Below are 20743 nucleotides of genomic sequence, written 5' to 3' on the forward strand. Positions count from 1 at the left end.
ACACTTAAGGAATTAAGAAACAGTAACCTTATTTGTTAATAACCCCAAACTGCAAACAACTAAAATATCCTAAAATAGGTACATGGTTAAACAATGTGGTACATCAATACCATGGAATACAACTTAGCAATAAAAAGAAACAAATTACTAATATGTATGATAACTTGGATAAATCTCAAGGGCATTAAGAGTAGAAAAGGCTAATCTCAAAAAAGTCACATATTGTGTAATTCCACTGCTATAACATTTTCATAACAACAAAATTATAGACAGAGAACAGATTAGTGGTTGCCAGGGGTTAGAGCTTGTGGGAGTACCTGTGACTGCTAAGGGGTGTAGTATGAGGGAGACTTCATGATGATGACAACTCTGTATCTTGACTGCCCGACAGTTAAACAAAAAGTGATACAAATAGCACAGAACTATTTACACCACTGGTACCAATGTCAATATCCTGGTTTTGATATTGTATTATAGTAACATAAGAGGAAAAAATTGTTTTAGCCTAAGTTTAGGCTGCATAGGATCCATCTGTATTATATCTGCAACTCCTATAATTATTCCAAAGTGAAAAGTTAAAAAAGCACACACTTACACACACAGGAAATAAAATGAAACACAGCCAATTTTATTCAAATTCTCCAAAATTATACTCAATATGTTAATTGTTTCTAAAATGTTTCACCTTTATATAATGGTTTTATTATTTCATCTTTCTTTTATAGTTTTTTTCATTTTTTTTCTTTACAGTTCTTCAATAGAAGCCAGAGTCCTGAGTTGCCCAGTTAGGAGCCTAAAATAACACAAAGAGAAATTGACACGGTGAAACATACTTTCTGAAAAAGCTAACTTAGAAAACAGTGATACTAGTGTTTCCTTTTAGCACTATTCCTGCCAAACCATCCTCCAAGATTTTAACGTCTGCAATTACTAAATGTGAGGTGCCTCACTTAGAATAAAACAAACATATCAAAATACCATCTGATACAGTTTTTGACAAATTATAAAGTATAACAGTTATCACCAATATTATAACAAAAATCAACACAAACTGATCCTCAAGCATATAGAAACACCATTATATAAAAGTTATTTTTCAGGCTCAGTTATTTTAGACTCAGTTGGAATCGGCAAAGACAGTAATTTCCTAATTCTTCCCTATCTTTTAATACTGAAGGACTACGCTAAAGACACAAACCTGTTGCTAAAACTTCAATCAAAATAGGTCCTCGAATGTACCACAACTGCTTCCTAAAACTTCCTATCCTCCAGTTATACATAATCATAATGGCTAAAGAGAATTAAAGGTGGTTTGAAATCCCAAAATTACAAGACCATTCAAATTCTTTTAATATATAATATGCAGGATTTCTACCAAAAATGGGTATATACTTTTCTGACAGTTTAATGACTATCAGATAAAATTAAAGATCAGTATTAAAAGATTTAAGATCAACATTTTTATAAAAGTAGTTCTTTAGATTTAAAAGGAACACAAATTTCAAGCATTTGAAAGAAGTCTACACATATAAGTTATCATCTGCCAGTATCAAAATGATGTGTTGAAACACTGAAGAAAAGAGTTAATGAAGGCACACAGGAAGACTAAAAGAAAAAAGTTATGTTAGGAACACTAATTTTTTTTTAGTTTCCTTAACTAATGCATAATACATCTAAGAGAAATTCTTTTCAATTTAGTAATTTCTTAAAATGTTTGCCACCCCCACCAAAACAAAATCAGATACAACCAATATTAATTTGTTTTCAAAGGAGGCCCATGTAACAATTATGCTACATTATTGCTAAATTCCAGACAGAGTAGAAGATGTGTGGTTCTTACCTCTGACCTACTATTCTGATTCAGTTTCTTCTCAATATTCATGGCCAACATCTGGCTTCTAAATGAAAGGCTTTTGGTCTTTTCAATCACTTGCTGATAGGGTGAGACTGCATTGTTACCCATAACCACATGACCCTAAAATGATACAGAGGGAAATTGATCCTATAATGTTAACAACCAAGTTTCCCAGGTAAGTCACGAGTATGACATCACAACACTACATGCTTGCTGCACACATTTTTATGTTCTATAGAGATGACAATATTCATCCAACAACACAAAATAGGAGGTTGCCATTGCCTTCAAAGATTTATTATACATTAAAACAAAACGCATTCTTAACAGAATAAATGTTCTCATGAAAACTACCCCTGATCAGCAACTGATATCTAGTATGTAGCACAGTGAGAATACTCACTAATTTAGAATCAATCTTGGCATCCAGTCTTGCATTTCTAATCAAATTTACAATCCACCTTTCAGCTTCTTCTGGAGTCATGTTCAGTTTATCTGCCAACATGCTAATGAAAAAGAAAAAATGGCATTAACTAAGTCTAAAAACTTAGTTTTTTATCCATAGCCTTTGACCCCCACACTCTGCTTAGAAACTTTCAGGTATTTATGAGTCACCTTCTCTTAAATAGTTTGACTCTTAAAACTGCACTGTTTATGTTTGTGTTATTATCTTGTACTGTTCATGATCTATCTACAATCTGGGGATCTAGATTCCAGATTTTTCTAGAATCTAGAAAATCTAGCTTCTAGAATAGGTAGGTTAAATGGCCACTGAATTTGAGGAAAAAGAGACAGGCACACATACACAGAAAACATGAGAGGGACACAGGAAGAGAGAAAGATGACCAATACCAAACTCTGATCTGAAGTCTTTGATGTCATCAACTAATAACATGCATTTTATTTTTCTAATTTCATGTGTGATCAGATTGAAAAACAGGCCATTGCAGGGCTTAATTTATCAGGACTAACACAAAGCACAAGCCTTCATAGTAGATAAGTCAGTCAGCCGACAAAAGAGATTCTACATGGGCATGTATATAGCATTTAAGAGGACAGTGTACATATATGCATATATGGGTGTTTAAACACAAATATTAACTGTCCCTTTCCACTTGTCTTCAATGAAGATATTAGATACTTGCCAGGCCTTCTAATATTATCACTGATTTAACAAAGAGAGCTAGAATATCAATAACAAAATTACTCCTGAGAATATTATAAGCTAAAATTTTGGGACTGATAGCATTCCCAGTTTTTAAATATAAATATTCAAGACACTGGTGAACATATAACTATGTAATTCCAGAGCTCCCAACTCAAAAGTAACCCAGTTAATAAAAATACCTTTATGAGAACAATATAATCTGTGCTATCCCTATTTTATATGTTTACTGGCAAAGTGTTAGAAAGAATTTCATTCCCTAAAATTTGCTTGAAGTTAAAAACATAATGAGTATGAGCCAACTCAACCATAAAACTCCCTGAATTTACATGTCAAATTCTGTTCTCTGTGTTTTTAATGATCAATTTTGTTAAGTACACATTCTTGGCAAACATAAAGAACAATTAGTCCACGACTTTTACTTTGTTTTCATTTTATTCTCCATATCACGTTCTCTAACCAGACCTCATTTTATTTAGGCTACTAAAAGTAGGGAAATGTGTCATTTTACTTAAACAACCAGGCATTTCCTTGACTAGGAAAAATTCCTGCAGCTGGTGTTTCCTGTGGCTTCTCAATAAACTCCTTATGGTTCCCGCTGGTGTTTGACTTATTTTAGAGATGTGTAAATTTCATTCTCTTCTACACTTCTAAAATAAGCAATTGTCTAATACTTTTACCTGAAGCTGTTATTCTAAAGGTAAAGAGAGGTAAAGGTAAAATTTTCCAAAATACACTCATTAGTTTATCATCCCCTATAACAATTTCTCTTTTGTGTGTCTCCTATATTTCTTTAAAGCAAGGCCAAGACCATTTTATTCTGAAAAGCACAAATGAAACTCCAATCCTCAATATCTCTATATACTGCTTTTAAAAAACAGAAATGTTATTCCTAATAGCCACTAATTCCATATAGTTGGTTTCATAAACATTTTTAAAAAATTATAAGACAAAACCTGTTTATGGAGGCTGTTTACATAATTAGAATTATAATGAAATATTCAGTCTCACGCCTTCTCACTGCCTATATCAGATAAAGTGAGAAGTCCTATCAATTATCTCCTTAATCACTGCCTCTTAGATAAATTCCCCAGTAAGCTACTCTCATCTTGACTCTCCTCTCCACCAGCCAAACTAAACCTCTTTGCTCATTAAACATGCCATGTTTTTAACCACTTCAGGGCCTGTGCACATGCTGTGCCTTCTGCTTAAAAGGCTCATCTACTCTTTCCTTCACTGAGCTGTGTGTTACATGAGTCTCAGCTAAAACAGCCTCTCCCCTGCACCAGCCTTCCAAGACACCTCTTCCAACCATGACATATCTGTTCAATGTTTTCAAAGCTCGTATTTTTTTTTCAGAGTATTCACAGAGCTGTGGTGGTTTTGTTGAATATCTGCTTTTATGATAGGCTGTATATGTAACCTAAAAGCATGAACCATAGCTTCCTTTTTCACTGCTATATATCTGGTAATTAGCAAAATGTTCAGTACACAGGAAGCAATTAATAAATATTTACTGCCTGATTCCTACCCTAGTCACTACCCTAGATCAGACTTACTATTTCCTTGCCTTCTAACTAATCTACCTCGTGTCTCCTTAATCTATTTTACACAGTTGCCAGCTTAGTCTAAAAGCTCAACTAGCCAGTTTGTTCCCAAATTCCTTTCAAAACTTTAATAGAGTTCTTCTACAAAAACAATAAAATTCAAACTTCCAGTTTTCTTTCATGGTTCTCTACAATTCAGCTACAATCTAACTTTCCAGCCTTCTTTTACTCTTCCTCATGAATACCACACACAAACCAAACCAACTCTCTTCCTTGTCATTCATTCAACAAAAATATGAACTGTGTTAGACTCTGGTGACAACATACAGTCTATTTTCCACTTTTATAAAGTTTAAAGCTGGGGGCTGTGGAACAGGGGACAATCATATAATCCCCCAAATACATAAACTATGTTAAGTATAATGATGAAAAGTGGAAGGAGCTATGTGAGTGCAAAAAGGTTTCCCAGTTCTTGTCTTGAGGTTTAGGGACAATTTATATAAAGAAATATTCAAGGTCAAATTTTAAGATAAATAAAGAAAATTCTATTCTGTATAACTCCACCCATAATTCTCCATCCCTCTTTCTTTACACCTATTTTCTAAGTCTCATATTCCAACATGGCTGGAGCACTCTGGCAATATGCATCAAGAGTCAAAAATGTCTGCATGTTCTGACCATAATGCCACTTTGGGGATTTACTGCTTTGCACTGTGCTTGCTGATCCTTTACTTATTAAATCAAGTCAAAGAAAAGCTTGAAATAAGGTCCAAAAAGTATTATTAAATTATTGATGGCATGTCAGGTAATCTAGGCTACCAATCATTCTGAGAATAAATTAGAGAAAGTGGCAATAATCCAGTTTCTTTAAGTAACAGGAAAATATACACAGTAAAAGAAATTAAGTGATTAACAGAAATCCTCAGGAGTCCACAATTCTCCTTCATTTAGCTGATTTTATGAAAAAAATTGTAAAGATTTAAAATTAAAAGGTAATATCCTATTTAAAGCCTAAAAACCCAAAAAAGTTGCCTTAAGCTACCTATACCATGCTTATTCTGTGTTATTTAAAATAATTCAGTTTATGAAAACTAAAAGACAGAAGGTATCAAAATACAGAATTTCTGAGAAAAATATCTAATTCAACCTAGGTTTTAAACTGAAAAATAACTTCCAGATTATTCAGATTACACTAAAATTCTCAACCGTCAGTAGGCAGCTTAAAGACATTTTTTATATATATTTGTGTAAATCCCTTAAAGATATATATATCTCAATATATATATAAAAATAAATCTCTTTTAGTTGACAAGCTTTCCTGCTCAAGTGATAAAACAACATCATATTGAATATGTTAAGTAAGAAATACCTAAGGCCACCAAATAGCTCAAGTAATCCTGAGGAAGAATAAAGCTGGAGGCATCATGCTCCTTGATTTCAAACTATATTACAAAGCTACAGTAATCAAAACAGTATGTTATTGGCATAAAAACAGACACATAGGTCAATGGAACAGAATACAGAGCCCAGAAATAAACTCAAGCATATACAGTCAATTAATTTATGACAAAAGAGCCAAGAATATACAATGAGAAAAGAACATCTGCAACAAATGGCATTAGGAAAATTGGACAGCTACACGCAACCAAAAAAAAAAAAAAAAAGGAAAAAAAGAAAGAAAGAAACTGGACCACTATCTTACACCATATATAAAAATTAACTCAAAATGAATTAAAAGACTCAGACATTAAACCTGAAACCATAAAACACCTTTAAAAAGAAAAAAAAACAAACAAAAAAATAAACCCCAAAACACAGGTAAGTAAGTTCCCTGACATCTCTTGGTAATGACCTTTTTTGGAATGAACATGAAGAAAAAAATTCCTATAGAAATAATTCAAGAGACTTTCCCAGAACTGGAGAGTATGAGTTTCCAAATTAAAGGGCCCTATATGAAGAATCAAAATAGACCTATACTAAGACATATCATTGTGAAATTTCAGAGGATTGGGGACAAGAAAAAAAATAAAGACAAAAAACTTCCACATTTCCAGAGAGAAAAACAATAGATCCATATAAAAGATGAAGGGGGAAAAATAGCAAATTGGAGTACCATACCTAGCAATACCACCATGAAGTGTAACAGTAAAATAGACAATTTTAGATGTGAGAAAATTTACCTCCAAATTACTCTTCCTTATAAAGCTATTGAAGAATATGCTTTACCAAATATGATAGCAAACCAAGAAAAGGGAAGGCACAATGTCCAAGAAACTGGAGCTCTATCATAGGAGACAGGCTAAGTGAATCCCCAGGACAAATAACAGAGACAAAAATGCACCCAGCACAAAGAGCAACAGGTCCAGACTTTGAGGAAGACAACACAGATAAAATAATCAATTCTGAGACAAGATTTACAAACTGGCAAAGAATCTAAAGCAGAAGTCATGAAAAAAACATAAAGAAGAACAACCAAATGGGGAAAACTGGCAATTATCAATTCCAGGGAAAAAAATATTGGATACTACAAATCTACCTTATTTGAAACAATTTGGTGCTAGTTCAGAAATCAACACACAAATTATAAAAGATTACAGATTATATGAGAATTTAAAATGTGATATGGGTGGCATTTCAAACCAGTGGGAAGAAAAATAGTTTTTCAATAAATCATGTTGGCTAGCTATTTGGGGGTAGAGGGGAATGGGGAAGCTACTCTATTTCATAGTAAATCTTAGATGGAGTTAAGCTGGAGAAATAAAGCCATGAAGGTCCTAGAAGAAAACAGGTAAACAGCATATAAACCAATTATGAGAAACTTTTAAAATACAAAATCCAGTACCATATAGGAAAAGCTTAATAACTTTGATTAAATAAAAATGTAGATTATTCCTTCAGGGGGAAAAAAAGAAAGAAAACAGAATCCTAAGTGCTATTTCAGTAAAAATAAGTATTTCATACTCTATTCAATTTCATTAATTAAATATATTCATGACACTTAGCACAAAACCAGATACTTGTTTCTGGGCAGTAATTAAGACCAGTGGTCCCACTTAAGAACTTAAGGTAAGAACATAAGAACATAAATCTAAGAAATCTAGAGAACCAATTAGGCTTCCATCAACTCTAGGCTGATGGTCTATCAGGTTTTCAATAAGTAATCTTTTAGATAGTTAGATCTTTTCTGAACCCTTCCATAGCCCCTGCCCTGAGGTATCTTAACAAATAAGGACATGGGGTCCAGCATTTCACAGGCTTATTAATTACCTGTTTAAATAAACTGGCTTTCCAAATTTTATTTGATAAGCACATTTCAAATAGTATTGACTGAAGTGTTAAGCTATGGAAACCTCTGGCCTGCTTTGCACTGAAAACCAGCTAACTATTCAATGCATACTTAAAGAACCCCATCTTTTTTAAGGGTATGCTATAACAACTAATTAAAGAATAAGTGTTACATATATACTGTGCTTAATTGTATGATTAGGAGGAAACAGAAGAAAGAAAACGGGAATATTGAGAAATGCTAAATGCTGTGTGTGACAAATGAAAATCCTCAATGAATTTTCCAACATCTCATTAGTCAAAATTACGAGTATATTACTTTACATAGACATGGTAAACAATCTTATGGTTACCAGGGAAAAGCGGGTGGGAAGGGATAAATCTGGGAGTTTGAGATTCGTAAATGATAACCACTATATATATAAATAGATAAAAAACAAATTTCTTCTATATAGCACTGGGAACTAAATTCAATATCTTTAACCTTTAATAAAAAAAAGAAGAGTATGAAAATGAATATATGTATATACATGCATGACTGGGACATTATGCTTGTACACCAGAAACTGACACACTGTAAATGACTATACTTCAATAAAAAAAAGAGTGTATTACTTTATAGTTAACACAGAAATGCAATGATAAATGGCTGTTAAAAGTATTTTATCTCCATCTGGAAATGTACCTTTTTATTTCTTTCTAATATCAGGAAGTATAATTAAGAATATAAATTGCTATGTGGTAATAAAAACTTTAAGAAAAATATTAAGATTAAAATGTTACTTAATAAAATAAGCAAAGTAGAATGACCTCATAATTTAAATGCAAGAACAATTGGCAAATACATACTTTTGTGAAAAGCCAAAACTAACTCCCATAAGGAAATTATATTAATGTATGCTTCCAACATGTTTACCATACATGTTCAAAATATTACTTCCATACTTTGTTTTTATCTACAACTGAACACCGGCCCAAGAATTATTCTAGAATAGCTTTTAAATTTCAGACACATACCATATCTGATAAACTATTCAGCTATAGACTAAATTAAATCCCACCATAGTAATCTTTTTTGACAGATGTTGCATACTTTATAGTAAACAGATTTGTAGCTTATCCTACACATCTACAGGATTATATATAAACTGATAAAAACATTCTTAATATGCATTTTTATAAAGATAAGACTATCACATGTTCTCACAGTCATTTAGTGAAGAGCCCTTTCAACAGAGACTGTTCTAAATCATAAATGGAAAAAGTTATTTAATTAACAGCCATGACGGGGGGAGGGTATAGCTCAAGTGGTAGAGCATATGCTTAGCATGTACAAGATCCTAGGTGCAATCCCGAGTATCTCCTCAAAAAATAAATAAATAAACCTAATTACTCCCTCCAAAAAAGTAAAAATAAAAAAAAATTTTTAATCTGAAAGAACATAAATGAAACACCCAGGGAAAGGGGGAAGGGTACAGCTAAGTGGGAGAGTACATACTTAGCATGCAAGAGGTCCTGGGTTCAATCCCAACATCTCCATTTAAAATAAATAAATCAATCAAATTACTCTCCCCAACCAAGGGGAAAAAAATCCCCAAACAAACAAAAACAAACAAACAATCAAAAAAACCAACAACCATGGGTTTTATAATGCTGAATAACATTTGAAATGTGTCCACTGAAGGGAAGAAAGGAGACAGAGACAAATCCCTTCCCCTCTACACTTAAAAAAGATCAAATATCAAATAACTTTAAATTAGTCAGAAGCAGAGATAGGCCAGCATAAACTAGTGAATGGAGTAGTTTGTCATAATTAGTATACAGTGGAAAAGAGTCTACTTACAGATACTTCATTTAGAGAGTTACCAAGGTTCACTGAACCTTCAATCCAAATTACTTCTCTGACTTTTCAATATGTAAGTTATGTCTGTGTCATTCTAATTACTCTGTATTTTTCTTCAAAATGCCTCTCATAATTTTTAATTTTATCTTTATTTAATATCTGTTTCCTCATCTTGATTTTAAGCTCTGAGGCTGTGCTCTCTACTTTGTTCCCAGTGCCTGGCCAGAAGAGGCTCTCATTCACATTTGTATTATTTTCTTCTTTCAACAACTATACTATACTAGTTATACTGCACATTAATTCCATCGTGATCACAGCAGTGTATTTATCCTCTCTGGAAAGGTGAACACTCTCTTTTAGAATTTTTTTTTTTTTTGCATCTTCTTGAAATGACAAAATTACAGAAATGGAGAATAGATGAGTGGTTGCCAGGGGTTAAGGGAGTTGGGGAGGGAAGTGGTTATGGCTATAAAAGAGCAATCTGAGGAATCCTTTGTGATGTTTGTACCTGAATATATCAGCATCAATACGATGGGTGTGATTTTTTACTATGGTTTGCAAGATGTTACCATTGAAAGAAACTGTGTAAAGTACACGGGGAATCTCTTTATTATTTATGACTGGAGGTAAATCCGTTATCATCTTGAAATAAAAAGTGTAATTAAAAAAAGGAGGTTTTGTATCAGAATTACTTAGAAGAACTTTAAAAACTACAAATGCTGAGATCTCCCCCTCCCAACCCTGAGAATGTTTTAGTTTTTTAGGGGTTGGACTCTGTCATCCATTATTTTTGTTTATTTCTTTTTGAAGCTTCCCACTTGATTCTAAAGTGCAGTTAGGACTATGATCACTAATTCAGAGCAATGATTCCCCAAGGCTGACTGCAAAAGAAACACCTGGGAAATTTTAAACCAGATTCTCAAGCCTTGATACCAGAGATTTAGAAAGTCTGCAGTAAAGCCGCAAAATCTATTCTTAAGTCGTTGTTGGTTTTTTAAGTTCTCCAGATGATCTTGATGTATAGCTAGGTTTAAAAACCTCTGGATAAGGGAACAATAATTTTTCTATGTATTGTTGAAAGGTAAACATTAGCTATGCTTGTCATTCATTATCAGAGATTCCAAGTCCTTGGGGGTCTGAATTAAGATATTTACTGTACTTATAAAAGCCCAACTTAGATGCTTAACACTGTCTTCAGCCATATTCCTAACCCATTAAAGCAGCTCTAAAAACATGAAGAAGCTTAACTCCTGGACTGAGCCCTACTGGCCACATATCCCCCACTACCAACCCCCTAAACCTTATAACCTGAGATCTTGTTGCTCTAAGAATCACGTCTTTTTTTCATATTATATTAAAAATGTTAAATCATTGATTTTTTTCATTCCATTACCCTAGCAGGCTGTAACTGTGTGCCTAAAAAAATGGCAACCTTATGCAGTGGTTCTCAATCCTGGATGTGCTTTGGAATCGTCACCCTAAATGGGCCCTATTTATTACACAGCATCACATAGCACAGCATACATGGAAAATCTAATTCAGAAAGTTTGGGGTGGCTTTAGGGAACCTGTATTTGTAAAATAAAAACCAAAGCTCAACAGAATCTGAGACAGAATTAAAAACTGACTTAATGGTTTCCATCTTTATCCTTTGGCTCAAGTGATACACTAATGACAAATTAGTCTAAATCTATTTCTAGAAATATGAACTGCTCACAATGAAAAAGAAAAAAACAATTACAATGAGGGACAATACAATGAATGTCGGACAACTATTAGCTCAGGGTCTTTCATTAAATAACACCTAAGCAGCTAAATGTCTCTGAGCCTTCAGTTTCTCAGCTATAAATGGGTAGCTACAAAACAAAGGAGTTGTACTGACTCAATGTTTTGTAAAATTGGGTTTCCAGAGTCAGAGTTGTATGGTTCCACAAAGGTGCCTAAATAGTCAGGAGGGAACCTAAATAGAGGTACAGGCTAAACAAGGTGAAGGGGCTCTGATTTGATCTGCTCATATGCATACGTAAATGTATACTCATATATATATATAACATTGCATTTGAAAACAAATCCTACATATACAATTTAAAAACCATGTTTTGAACTTGAAATCTGAGCCACACTTAAAGTGCTCAAAAGCCATATATGGCTATTGGCTACTATACTAAACAGTGCAGATACACTTCCAATACTTCAGAAGTTCTACTGAAAAGTCCTACTGTCAATGATTCAATAGCTGTGTGCTGTTAGATTAGAAACTCCCTAAGATTCCTTCCAGCTCTAAATTCTTCCCCAACATTTGAAGAAAATGCATTAATCAATGTAAAACATTCTACAGGTATGCAAAAACATTCAACTAGCCTAAGTTTAAAAAAAAAAAACTATCACTGGAAGAAAAAAAGATTTCTGGACTTTAAAAGCCACTAAATATTTGTCTAAAGTCACAAAAACTACAGGAATCAAAGAAAAAAAATTCAAAAACTACATTGACATGTTTAGAAGGATTCTTTGAGAAAGACAAAGTCACGTGAAAGTTTATAAAAGCTACTATATTACCTTCTTTGAGCTATACATGGCTCTTGAATGCACATGTATCTATTTTACCGTTAAGGATAGAAAACTGAATCCCAAGAAGCAAAATAATGATTTAAGGTCCCAGAGTTAATACAGGGAAACTGGAATAAAAAACCTCACTCATGATACCTTAGGAGGTACCTAAGAAGGTACCTAACTAAAGAAGCAAACATCAAAGTGAAAAAGCAGTAACACAGACAAAAATAATGGACAAAATTCCCTAATGCAAAGGAAAGAAACTAATTTAACAAGTATTTACTGAGCATCATTATTTACAAAGTAAGTATATTAGGTGCTAAAGACCTATTTTTTAAAAAAGAGTCTGCTCTAAGAAGGCTTACAACAGGGTAAACAGTTAAATAAGTTCTGAACAACAACAACAACAAAAAACACCCAAGTGATCAGTTTCTAATGAGAAATGGGGAAAAGTCTACAAGGAAAATCAATATTAACATCCCTCTTTCTCAAGCCCGAATTATAAATCTTTCTTTAAAAAAGCAATGCAGGAATTCAGTTATCTATTGTCCACCAGAGTCCCAACCTACCTATTTCATAAGCAATGACATATTAGGGATTCCCAAGTATTCTTTAAGAGAATTAAGATTTTTAAAATTATTCGTCTGCTAGCTATAGTAAAGTACTAGTAAGTTGAAGTCAAGGTGTTGACTCCCAGAAAAGCCCCACAATCACTATAAATCAAACTCTGAATAACCACTACAATGACAACCCACTAAAATTAGGCAAGCAAGGGTGGATGCCTTAACAAAAACAAATGGCACTAAAGAAAACTTTTGGTCTACATACAATTCCTAAGAGGCAAACATTAAAGTAGTAACTTTTTAAATATTTATAGAGCTTTTACTGTTCGACTTCATCTGTGGCCAAAGGGCACTGGTTATTTTTCAAATTCTAGTATGTAAAATTAGTTTCTAATAGTTACATAAGTTTCACGATTTTTCCCCAATAATTTTCTCACACAACAGAGAAAATTTCAACTGAAATTCACCATACATAATTTTTCCATGTTTCAACATTTTACGATGTCCTAGGAGTTTACTATATGAGAATTCAAATATATAATTAAATAAAACAAACTCAATTAACTAAAACAATTACCAAATATGGTCTTTTTTAATAGTATTTCTGATTTACTATGGACTAACTCCTTATTTGAACTCCTGTTGAAAACCATTCTGAAACTGGTTACGGCTTTTTTCTCCCTACATAATAATATAATAGTACCCTTTTAAAAGGTAACTTTAAAAAAGTAAATTACAATCATAAGACTGCCTTGAAGTTATCATTTTCAAAAATCATGCTGCCCCACAGGTGGGACATGGAAACTAAAGAAGATAAAGAAGGATCTTTAGTATCCTAGAATTCAAACAAAAGTTAGGATTTTTAATAAATCAATGAAACTTTTTCTTTTCTTCTAAAGCAAAGAGAAATAAAATAAAACTCTAACTGGAATCCTATTAAGTATAACTCTATAATAAATAAAAATTGCTAGGAATTTAAAAGTAGAAAATATAAGTCAAATCAGAGTGTTCTTACTTAATGCTGATGCACTGATGGATGCGACAAAAAGTCTCAAATATAAAGAGACGGGCATTTTCAATGAAATCCTCAAGACAAGCCACCAAGAAGAAATCATTCACTAGCACCTATGTGCACAAAATATAAAAGAAAAAAAAATTAATGGTGCTGACAAGCAATTTTTAAAAATGTGTTTCAAATACTTTGTGTGCCTTACTCATTATTCCATTCACTACAATCTCTCATCTAATACCACAAGTTCTACACCATAGCACTTTCTAGAACACTATGTTCAAGTCTAACAATTCAAACAAGTAAGTGAATGTTACAAGAAAAAGACAAAAGATCTGCAATGTTTCCTTGTTCTTTCAACAACTTGAACAACCTTGTGACAAAGCTTTCTCCTATCATTATGCTACATAAATGCTCTGTAAATAATATTTTCCAGCTATTTAAAGTAGTTACGAATGGACTAAAGATATGCAAACTTCTGTGATAATAAGTAGACCTGGAAATCTACAAAAGAAAAAAATTCAAGAGGTGGCACCTATTTCACAGATGGTATCATAATTAAAAGAGAATACTTTAATTCAAGAACAGGAACCAAATGCCCCATTGCCTAGGCAAGGCCTAGATACTTAATTACAAATATACATCAATATTTAACAATGCTGCATTTGGCTGTATGTACACAAGTTATTACACTGAATTCCAATTTTGTCTGTTTGAAAATCACCTCTGAAGATATATTTATACAATTTTCTTTTCTTAGACATATAAGATCTTAGTCCTTCAACAAACTATTCGCATTTTTGTGGTAACATTTGAGTTCAAAAATGAAATCGACAAGTAGTAACTTGTGAATTTGGTAAATGCATTTAACAGGTAAATTCTTAGTTTCTCAAAACTTGCAAACTAATTTATTCAAGAAACCCATACATCTATTTCAGTAGCTCTGAAAGTATCTTTAGTTTCTACCAACCAAAAGACACTCTAGTTAAAAAATTAAAACTCTTAGCTTGACTGATTTATAGCAAATGTTAAATATAATCATGTGAAAAATTCTAAAGACAGGCCTGCTTATTAAAAAAATTTTGAAATCACAGTTGTGATATTAAATTCCATATAACCTTGCCAATACATATAAAATATTTCACATATTTACTCATTCAGGATAAGATGAAATCATGTGTGAATTTATAATGCTCCCAATGTTTTAACAAACTGTCCTAACCAAGAAGATATACACATGGTAGTAATATTAAAAATGTCTTCAACCCAGTACATCTAAACAATCTGCAATTTTAAGATTAATGAACATTTCTGGTATCATTACTTTAATAACATTCTGCAAGGTTAAATAACTCTTATAATATCCAAAAGTTGAAGAATGTTATAAATTTGTAAGTAAAATTTATACTTACTGATTCACATTCCCTCAGCTTTTTCTGAGCTCCATCAAAGTCAAAGTTAACATACAAGCATTCAACAAACTCAGTAATTGGGTCTTTATATGTGTAAGACTCCTGTAAAATTAAGTCAAAGGTCAAGTTGGATCTGATTCAACATTGTTTAGTAGATTGCCCCCAGAACAGTCCCACCTTCCTATTTTCTCCTCCCTTACCATTAATTTCTAACAAATTACCTAGTATTATCTTCTCAAAGCAATTGCCCATATCCTGATTCCAGGCCACACCTTAAGCTTATAATGCCTTCCAGACCAAGTTCTCTAAATTCTTATCCTGAAACAGTCCAAAAACTTTCAAATTCACCTACTTCCAAAAGCCTCCTGTAGTTAATAAATAGTGATGAATTTCTCAAAGTAAAAGGATATTCATATCCTGCAGAATAAAATTGTCTTTTTGTACTTAATTTATTAAGTCAAACAAATATTTAAGTTCTTTTTTCAACCCATAGTTATTCCTGAGAAATTCACTAAAAATCAAACAGTGGGGCAGTAGCTTTTGTACAACTATAAATTATAAATTATAATTATATTAAAGTAAAGAGCACTACTCGAATTATATAGTGATCTTTCAACAAAAAGTTCCAGGCTTCAGATCTCCTTTACTGTTTGCAGTAAGAGTAACCCTAATACACAATGTCTATTAAATATCCACCTAGAGAGCAGTATTCATTCATACCACATCTACTTTAAGTATATCTTGAACTTAAAGATGGTATATGCCCATTTGGAGCTCTTGAGCTCTTTTCTTTCCACATATACTTCATGTAGACTTGAATTTTTTTTTTAAACATTTTACCTTAAGAACTAAAAGTCCTACTTTTTAATATTTTTTAGTTTCTTTTTTTTGGTCAGGAAGGAAAGAGTCCTACTTTAGAAAAAGAGGTTAGGCTCAAAATTTAGATGTATTTAAAAAAAAATCAATAAAGATTTCACTTTTTACCTGCTGAATAACTTTGACCAGATCTTTTAGCACCTGCCGGCGTTTTCGAACATCCTTGTTTGTTATGACTGCTGTGGTCAAATAGCGGAGAATATGGGGACACATCGTTTGAATTGCATTAAGATACCTAAGGTAAAAATACAAAAGTTACTTAAAATTAATAACTACCCAGTTTTTCTAGATCTATAATCATCTGTGATTTAAAGAAAACACTTGGACAGCCCATTAGATTGCACTGTTTGAGTAACCTAGGACTGCAAAAACTTAAGAATGAATATTGTAAGGGCCACCTCCAAAAAAAAGTCTAACTGATAAGAAATCCAACTGGTATTCCCCAATTTGGAGTGAGATGAGAGTCTTACTTGAGAGGTAAATAACCCTATTACCATTGGTGAGTAAAAGGATTTTGGAAGGCCCTTATATATGCTATTAGTCTGTTCCAAAAGATTTCAATGTGTGAAACACTCATAATTAGAGAATCAAACACTTACACAAATTAAAGAATTCATTTCAGGGGATGAAAGACTGGAAACAATAGAGAAAGAAACTATCAAGAGCTGGCTATCCTCTGTTATTTGGTGTTTATCCTGTATCTCTCCTCTCAATTTTCTTATATAGCTCCCCAGTTTTTATTCAATAAGAATGTCTGAGCACCAGGTACCACGCAAAGCTTGGGAATATTTGTCAATTAAGTCCATTCCTCTTAGCTAAATGTTCAAGCCCCAAAGTACCTATACAGCTCCATCTCCCACCACACCAACACTGACTATCTCCTGCTTTCCTCCCTTCTTAAAGTCCACTCCACATGGACTGCTCTCCCAAACACATCCTTCTGAAAGCAAATTTTAGCCATCCTTCAAGGTCCAGCTCAGGTACCTTATCTTCCAAGTTCTCCCAAATTATAATATTAATAAATCTTTTTTACTTTGTTATATCGTAGATTCCCAATAAAATGTTGAACTCTTTAGAGGACACCAGAACCTGATCATAACCTAACACTTAATAAAATCTAGTCCCACTCACTCCCCTTTAAATTCCCTCTAAACAAAGCAGGGTATAAACTGAATCAACACTCACTCAAGAATAAAACAATTTCTAGGAAAAGTAACTAAACAAATCAGCTAAAAGTTTCATCATTTGAAAAATCAAGCCTGAGTTTTAGGCAGAAAATTTAAAACACCATATTCATTCAGGACAAGTGATTGCCTCTATATTCTTATCAGACATCACATACAAGCACAGGAAAGCATGATTGTTTTCTTAATCAGTTTTGAATTCAGTAATTTTAGTAAGCATTTATGAAACTCATTCAAGACCAAAAAAACTAAGTTTATTTTATATTATGTTAAACATATTTATTTTTACTTATCCTTTCTTTATATCATTACACCATATGTAACTTGTTTTTATTGGAGAAAGACTTCCTTAGGAAATTATCTCTCTGATGAGTATACAGCAGGGGGAAGCAAAATTTTTATAAAGGGCCAGATATCTATATAGATGGATACATAAAACAAGGGAGTGGGGATTAAGAGTGATTCTGGGGAAGTTATCCAAGTTTATACTCTTGTAGGATCAGTAATTAATTATATATTTAGTTCAAATACAAGCAAAACTCACACATAACCATTGTGCTCTTTTGTTTTACTTCTCTTTATCTTCTTTCTTCTCTATCAATCAAAAATTGAAGGTAAAACCAATTTTCATCTTCACTGGGCTTAGTCTTCTAACTTCTCCAGTCTCACTGATGGGTGTTACACATTTACAGTGTGTTTAGCATGCACAATACATCTGTACTTAGTTAAGCATGTTCTTAAGCTACTTGTTGTGTTGTTTGTTGGACTATAAACTATGTCAGAAAGGAGGCTATACCTCCCTTATTTTTGAAATCTAACTTAAAATTATTTTTCCTTTAAGTAAGAGATTCAGTATTTATTGTGTTCTGAAGTATAATTTCATGATGGTTAAATAAAAATGCTTATTTTTCCTCTAGTACAACCCTGCTCCAATTATGGAAGTTTTCTTACAGTATTTTCTAACTGCAAGTCAGAACACCTAGTACTCAAAGGATAAGACAAAATATACCACCAAATAAAAAATATTTAAGTATCTATTATGTGAGGGATGATATAAAGATTAAACAAAGTAAAAATTCTGCTCTCAAATATGTGTATAATCTAGTTGGGGAAATAAGGCAATTCTAAGTTTTTTTTTAAAAAAAAATAAATAATTAAATTCCAAATATAAGGCAGGCACAATATACAGGACCTCATGAAGGAAGTAAACCCGAGATAGAACTTGAAAAACTTTAATTAATACAGAAAAGAAGAAACGGTTATTTCTAGAAAGGCAGGCTGAAAAAAAAATCAAAGGTGAGACTTACAGAACTTCAGAGGATGGATTTTTAGATGGGGAACTTAGAGATCACACTGAGCTAAAGCAGGCAAAATATCTTCATGAGAAAGAGTTTTCTTATCAGGACTACTTAGAAAATTTAGGAAAAATAAAGGCAGAAGGGTCAATCAGGACATATTCTGGATACCATCCAGTTGACTGTTAATAGTAAAATTTGAAATTTCTTAGGAAATTAGCATTATTATTTAGAAAACAAATTAAACACTCTTTTGCTAAATGATCTTTTTATCTTTCTTTTTACAACTGGACAGTACCTAGGGCATTGTATTACAAATGCATTCTTCCTCCTAATAGCAGCTACATTTGGTGGCAAAGCCTCATCTCTAATAGCCTACGAACACTGTTCTATCTTACACCTGATACCTTCTCTTGTATATTATGTTACATTTAAAAGTTTAACATTTTTCAAATGTGTAAATCATCTCCATTTTAGATTCAGAATAAATTATGGCAGAAATGGTACTATATATGATGTGAGAGACTTTAACCCGCACTAGCATCTAAACTTTCACTTCAAGGATAAAGTATAAGTTATCTCCAAAGTACTTCAGTAGTTTAAAAAAGCCTGAAATCATAATCTATATAATTAATTTAACCTACATTCAATGAACCACATTAAATTGTATTCCTGTGCTATTAGAAGTTAAAAACAGGAAAATATACTTTATCCACTAATATCTACTACCTAACAGACAACTGGAAAACACATACTGACTATAAACAAATGCAAATTACATGTTACTTGCTAGAAGCTTGTCTACTTGAAAATGGTGAAACAATGATCTATAAAGCCAACTGGGTGTATTCTTAGAAGAAAAAGTTAGAATGAAGCAAAATCAAAGCAACTCATGAAGACATTACTAATGAGGAAGAAAATATTATGGCAACCTGACCCTATGGCAAGTGAAAACGGTAAGAACAGTATTTTGGTGAAAACTGAAAGTTGTAATAACTACTGTGCAGTCTTCTTTTTCACATTTTGCTAACAGACTATTTCTGTTAAAAAAAAATAGTTCAAATGGCATGAGGGTTGTTATTGGAGGATGAAAATGTTCAAAAACCAGTTTATGGTGATGGTTGCACCACTTGGTAAAGTTACTGAAAATCACCAAATCATAAACAAAAAAATGAACTCTTCTGGTATCTTAGTACAAAATCACAGCAGTGGAATCATACTATATCAGTCACTGTTACCTTTTAATAATCACACTCTTGCAGTTAAAAAAAAAATCCAATTTCAACTATGTCCTTGATTAGGCCTTACAAATTATTAATTTTTAGAAACTTCATCTCGAGTACTAATTTTAATATTCTGTGTGACTAAGATGGGAAGTGCAAAAGATCTTCTGCTGTACACTTCAGTGTCATGGTTGTTTTAAGGAAAAATACTTCTATGACTGAGTTGTAAGGTGAACTAGCTGCTTTTCTCACAGAACGCTTTTTTTATTTTAAAGAATAACAGTCACACCAAAGCTATTCAGACTTAGGTATCTGGCATTTTCCAGAAACTGAAGTTGGGCTTATCCTTCAGTAAAAACAAATAATAAAATTAGAGTTTTCAAAAAGCAGAATTTTGAAAATTTGTACCTGTCATCAAGAGTTTGACTACTTTTCAATACTTTTTCTAATGGGTTTAGAAGTAAAATTAATGATTGTGATTTTCTGGTATTGTACAATGTCAACATATCTGGAATACCTGCACAACTCCCTGAACCAGTACTTCCCAAATAACCAAAGCATAGTGTTATAAAATCATGCATGGGTAAAGACTATTTAAAGTACAAGACCAACCAATATAGTTCAGAATTTTAGGACAGTTTAGAATACAAGTTTGACTTTTATCTTTAACAAAACTTTCTCCATTCTCAATTGAACTATTTCTAATATTTATAATAAATGGTTCCACTAATGACTTAAATGTATTGTTTTAATTTCATATAAGCCATAAGGTTGTCAAGAATTAATCCATACTGTTTCCTTCTTATTTGTAGTACAGATTTTTTTTCACAGTGGGTTTGAATATTTTTATTTTTCTTGTTTGTATACTTCCTTTCCTTACCTGAAAATATTTAAAAAAATCAGCTGAATTTAATGTTCTTTTCTGGATACATATGTA

The 20743-nt window shown here is 32.4% G+C and overlaps 1 protein-coding gene across 1 annotated transcript in view; it reads right to left on the bottom strand.

Annotated features, from left to right (window-relative positions):
• Positions 1-607: 607 nt before the first annotated feature.
• Positions 608-20743, bottom strand: part of EIF3E (eukaryotic translation initiation factor 3 subunit E) — a 39680-nt gene continuing 19544 nt past the window's right edge. The window contains exons 8-13 of the mRNA XM_006211569.4: positions 16213-16339; positions 15229-15330; positions 13823-13932; positions 2259-2361; positions 1841-1975; positions 608-793 (exon numbers count right to left, since the gene is read on the bottom strand). Coding sequence (XP_006211631.1) covers positions 755-793; positions 1841-1975; positions 2259-2361; positions 13823-13932; positions 15229-15330; positions 16213-16339 — 616 coding nt within the window. The 3' untranslated portion in view covers positions 608-754. The remainder of the gene's footprint in view (positions 794-1840; positions 1976-2258; positions 2362-13822; positions 13933-15228; positions 15331-16212; positions 16340-20743) is intronic.

This window comes from Vicugna pacos, chromosome 25, assembly GCF_048564905.1.
Source record: "Vicugna pacos chromosome 25, VicPac4, whole genome shotgun sequence".
NCBI classification, from domain to species: domain Eukaryota; kingdom Metazoa; phylum Chordata; class Mammalia; order Artiodactyla; family Camelidae; genus Vicugna; species Vicugna pacos.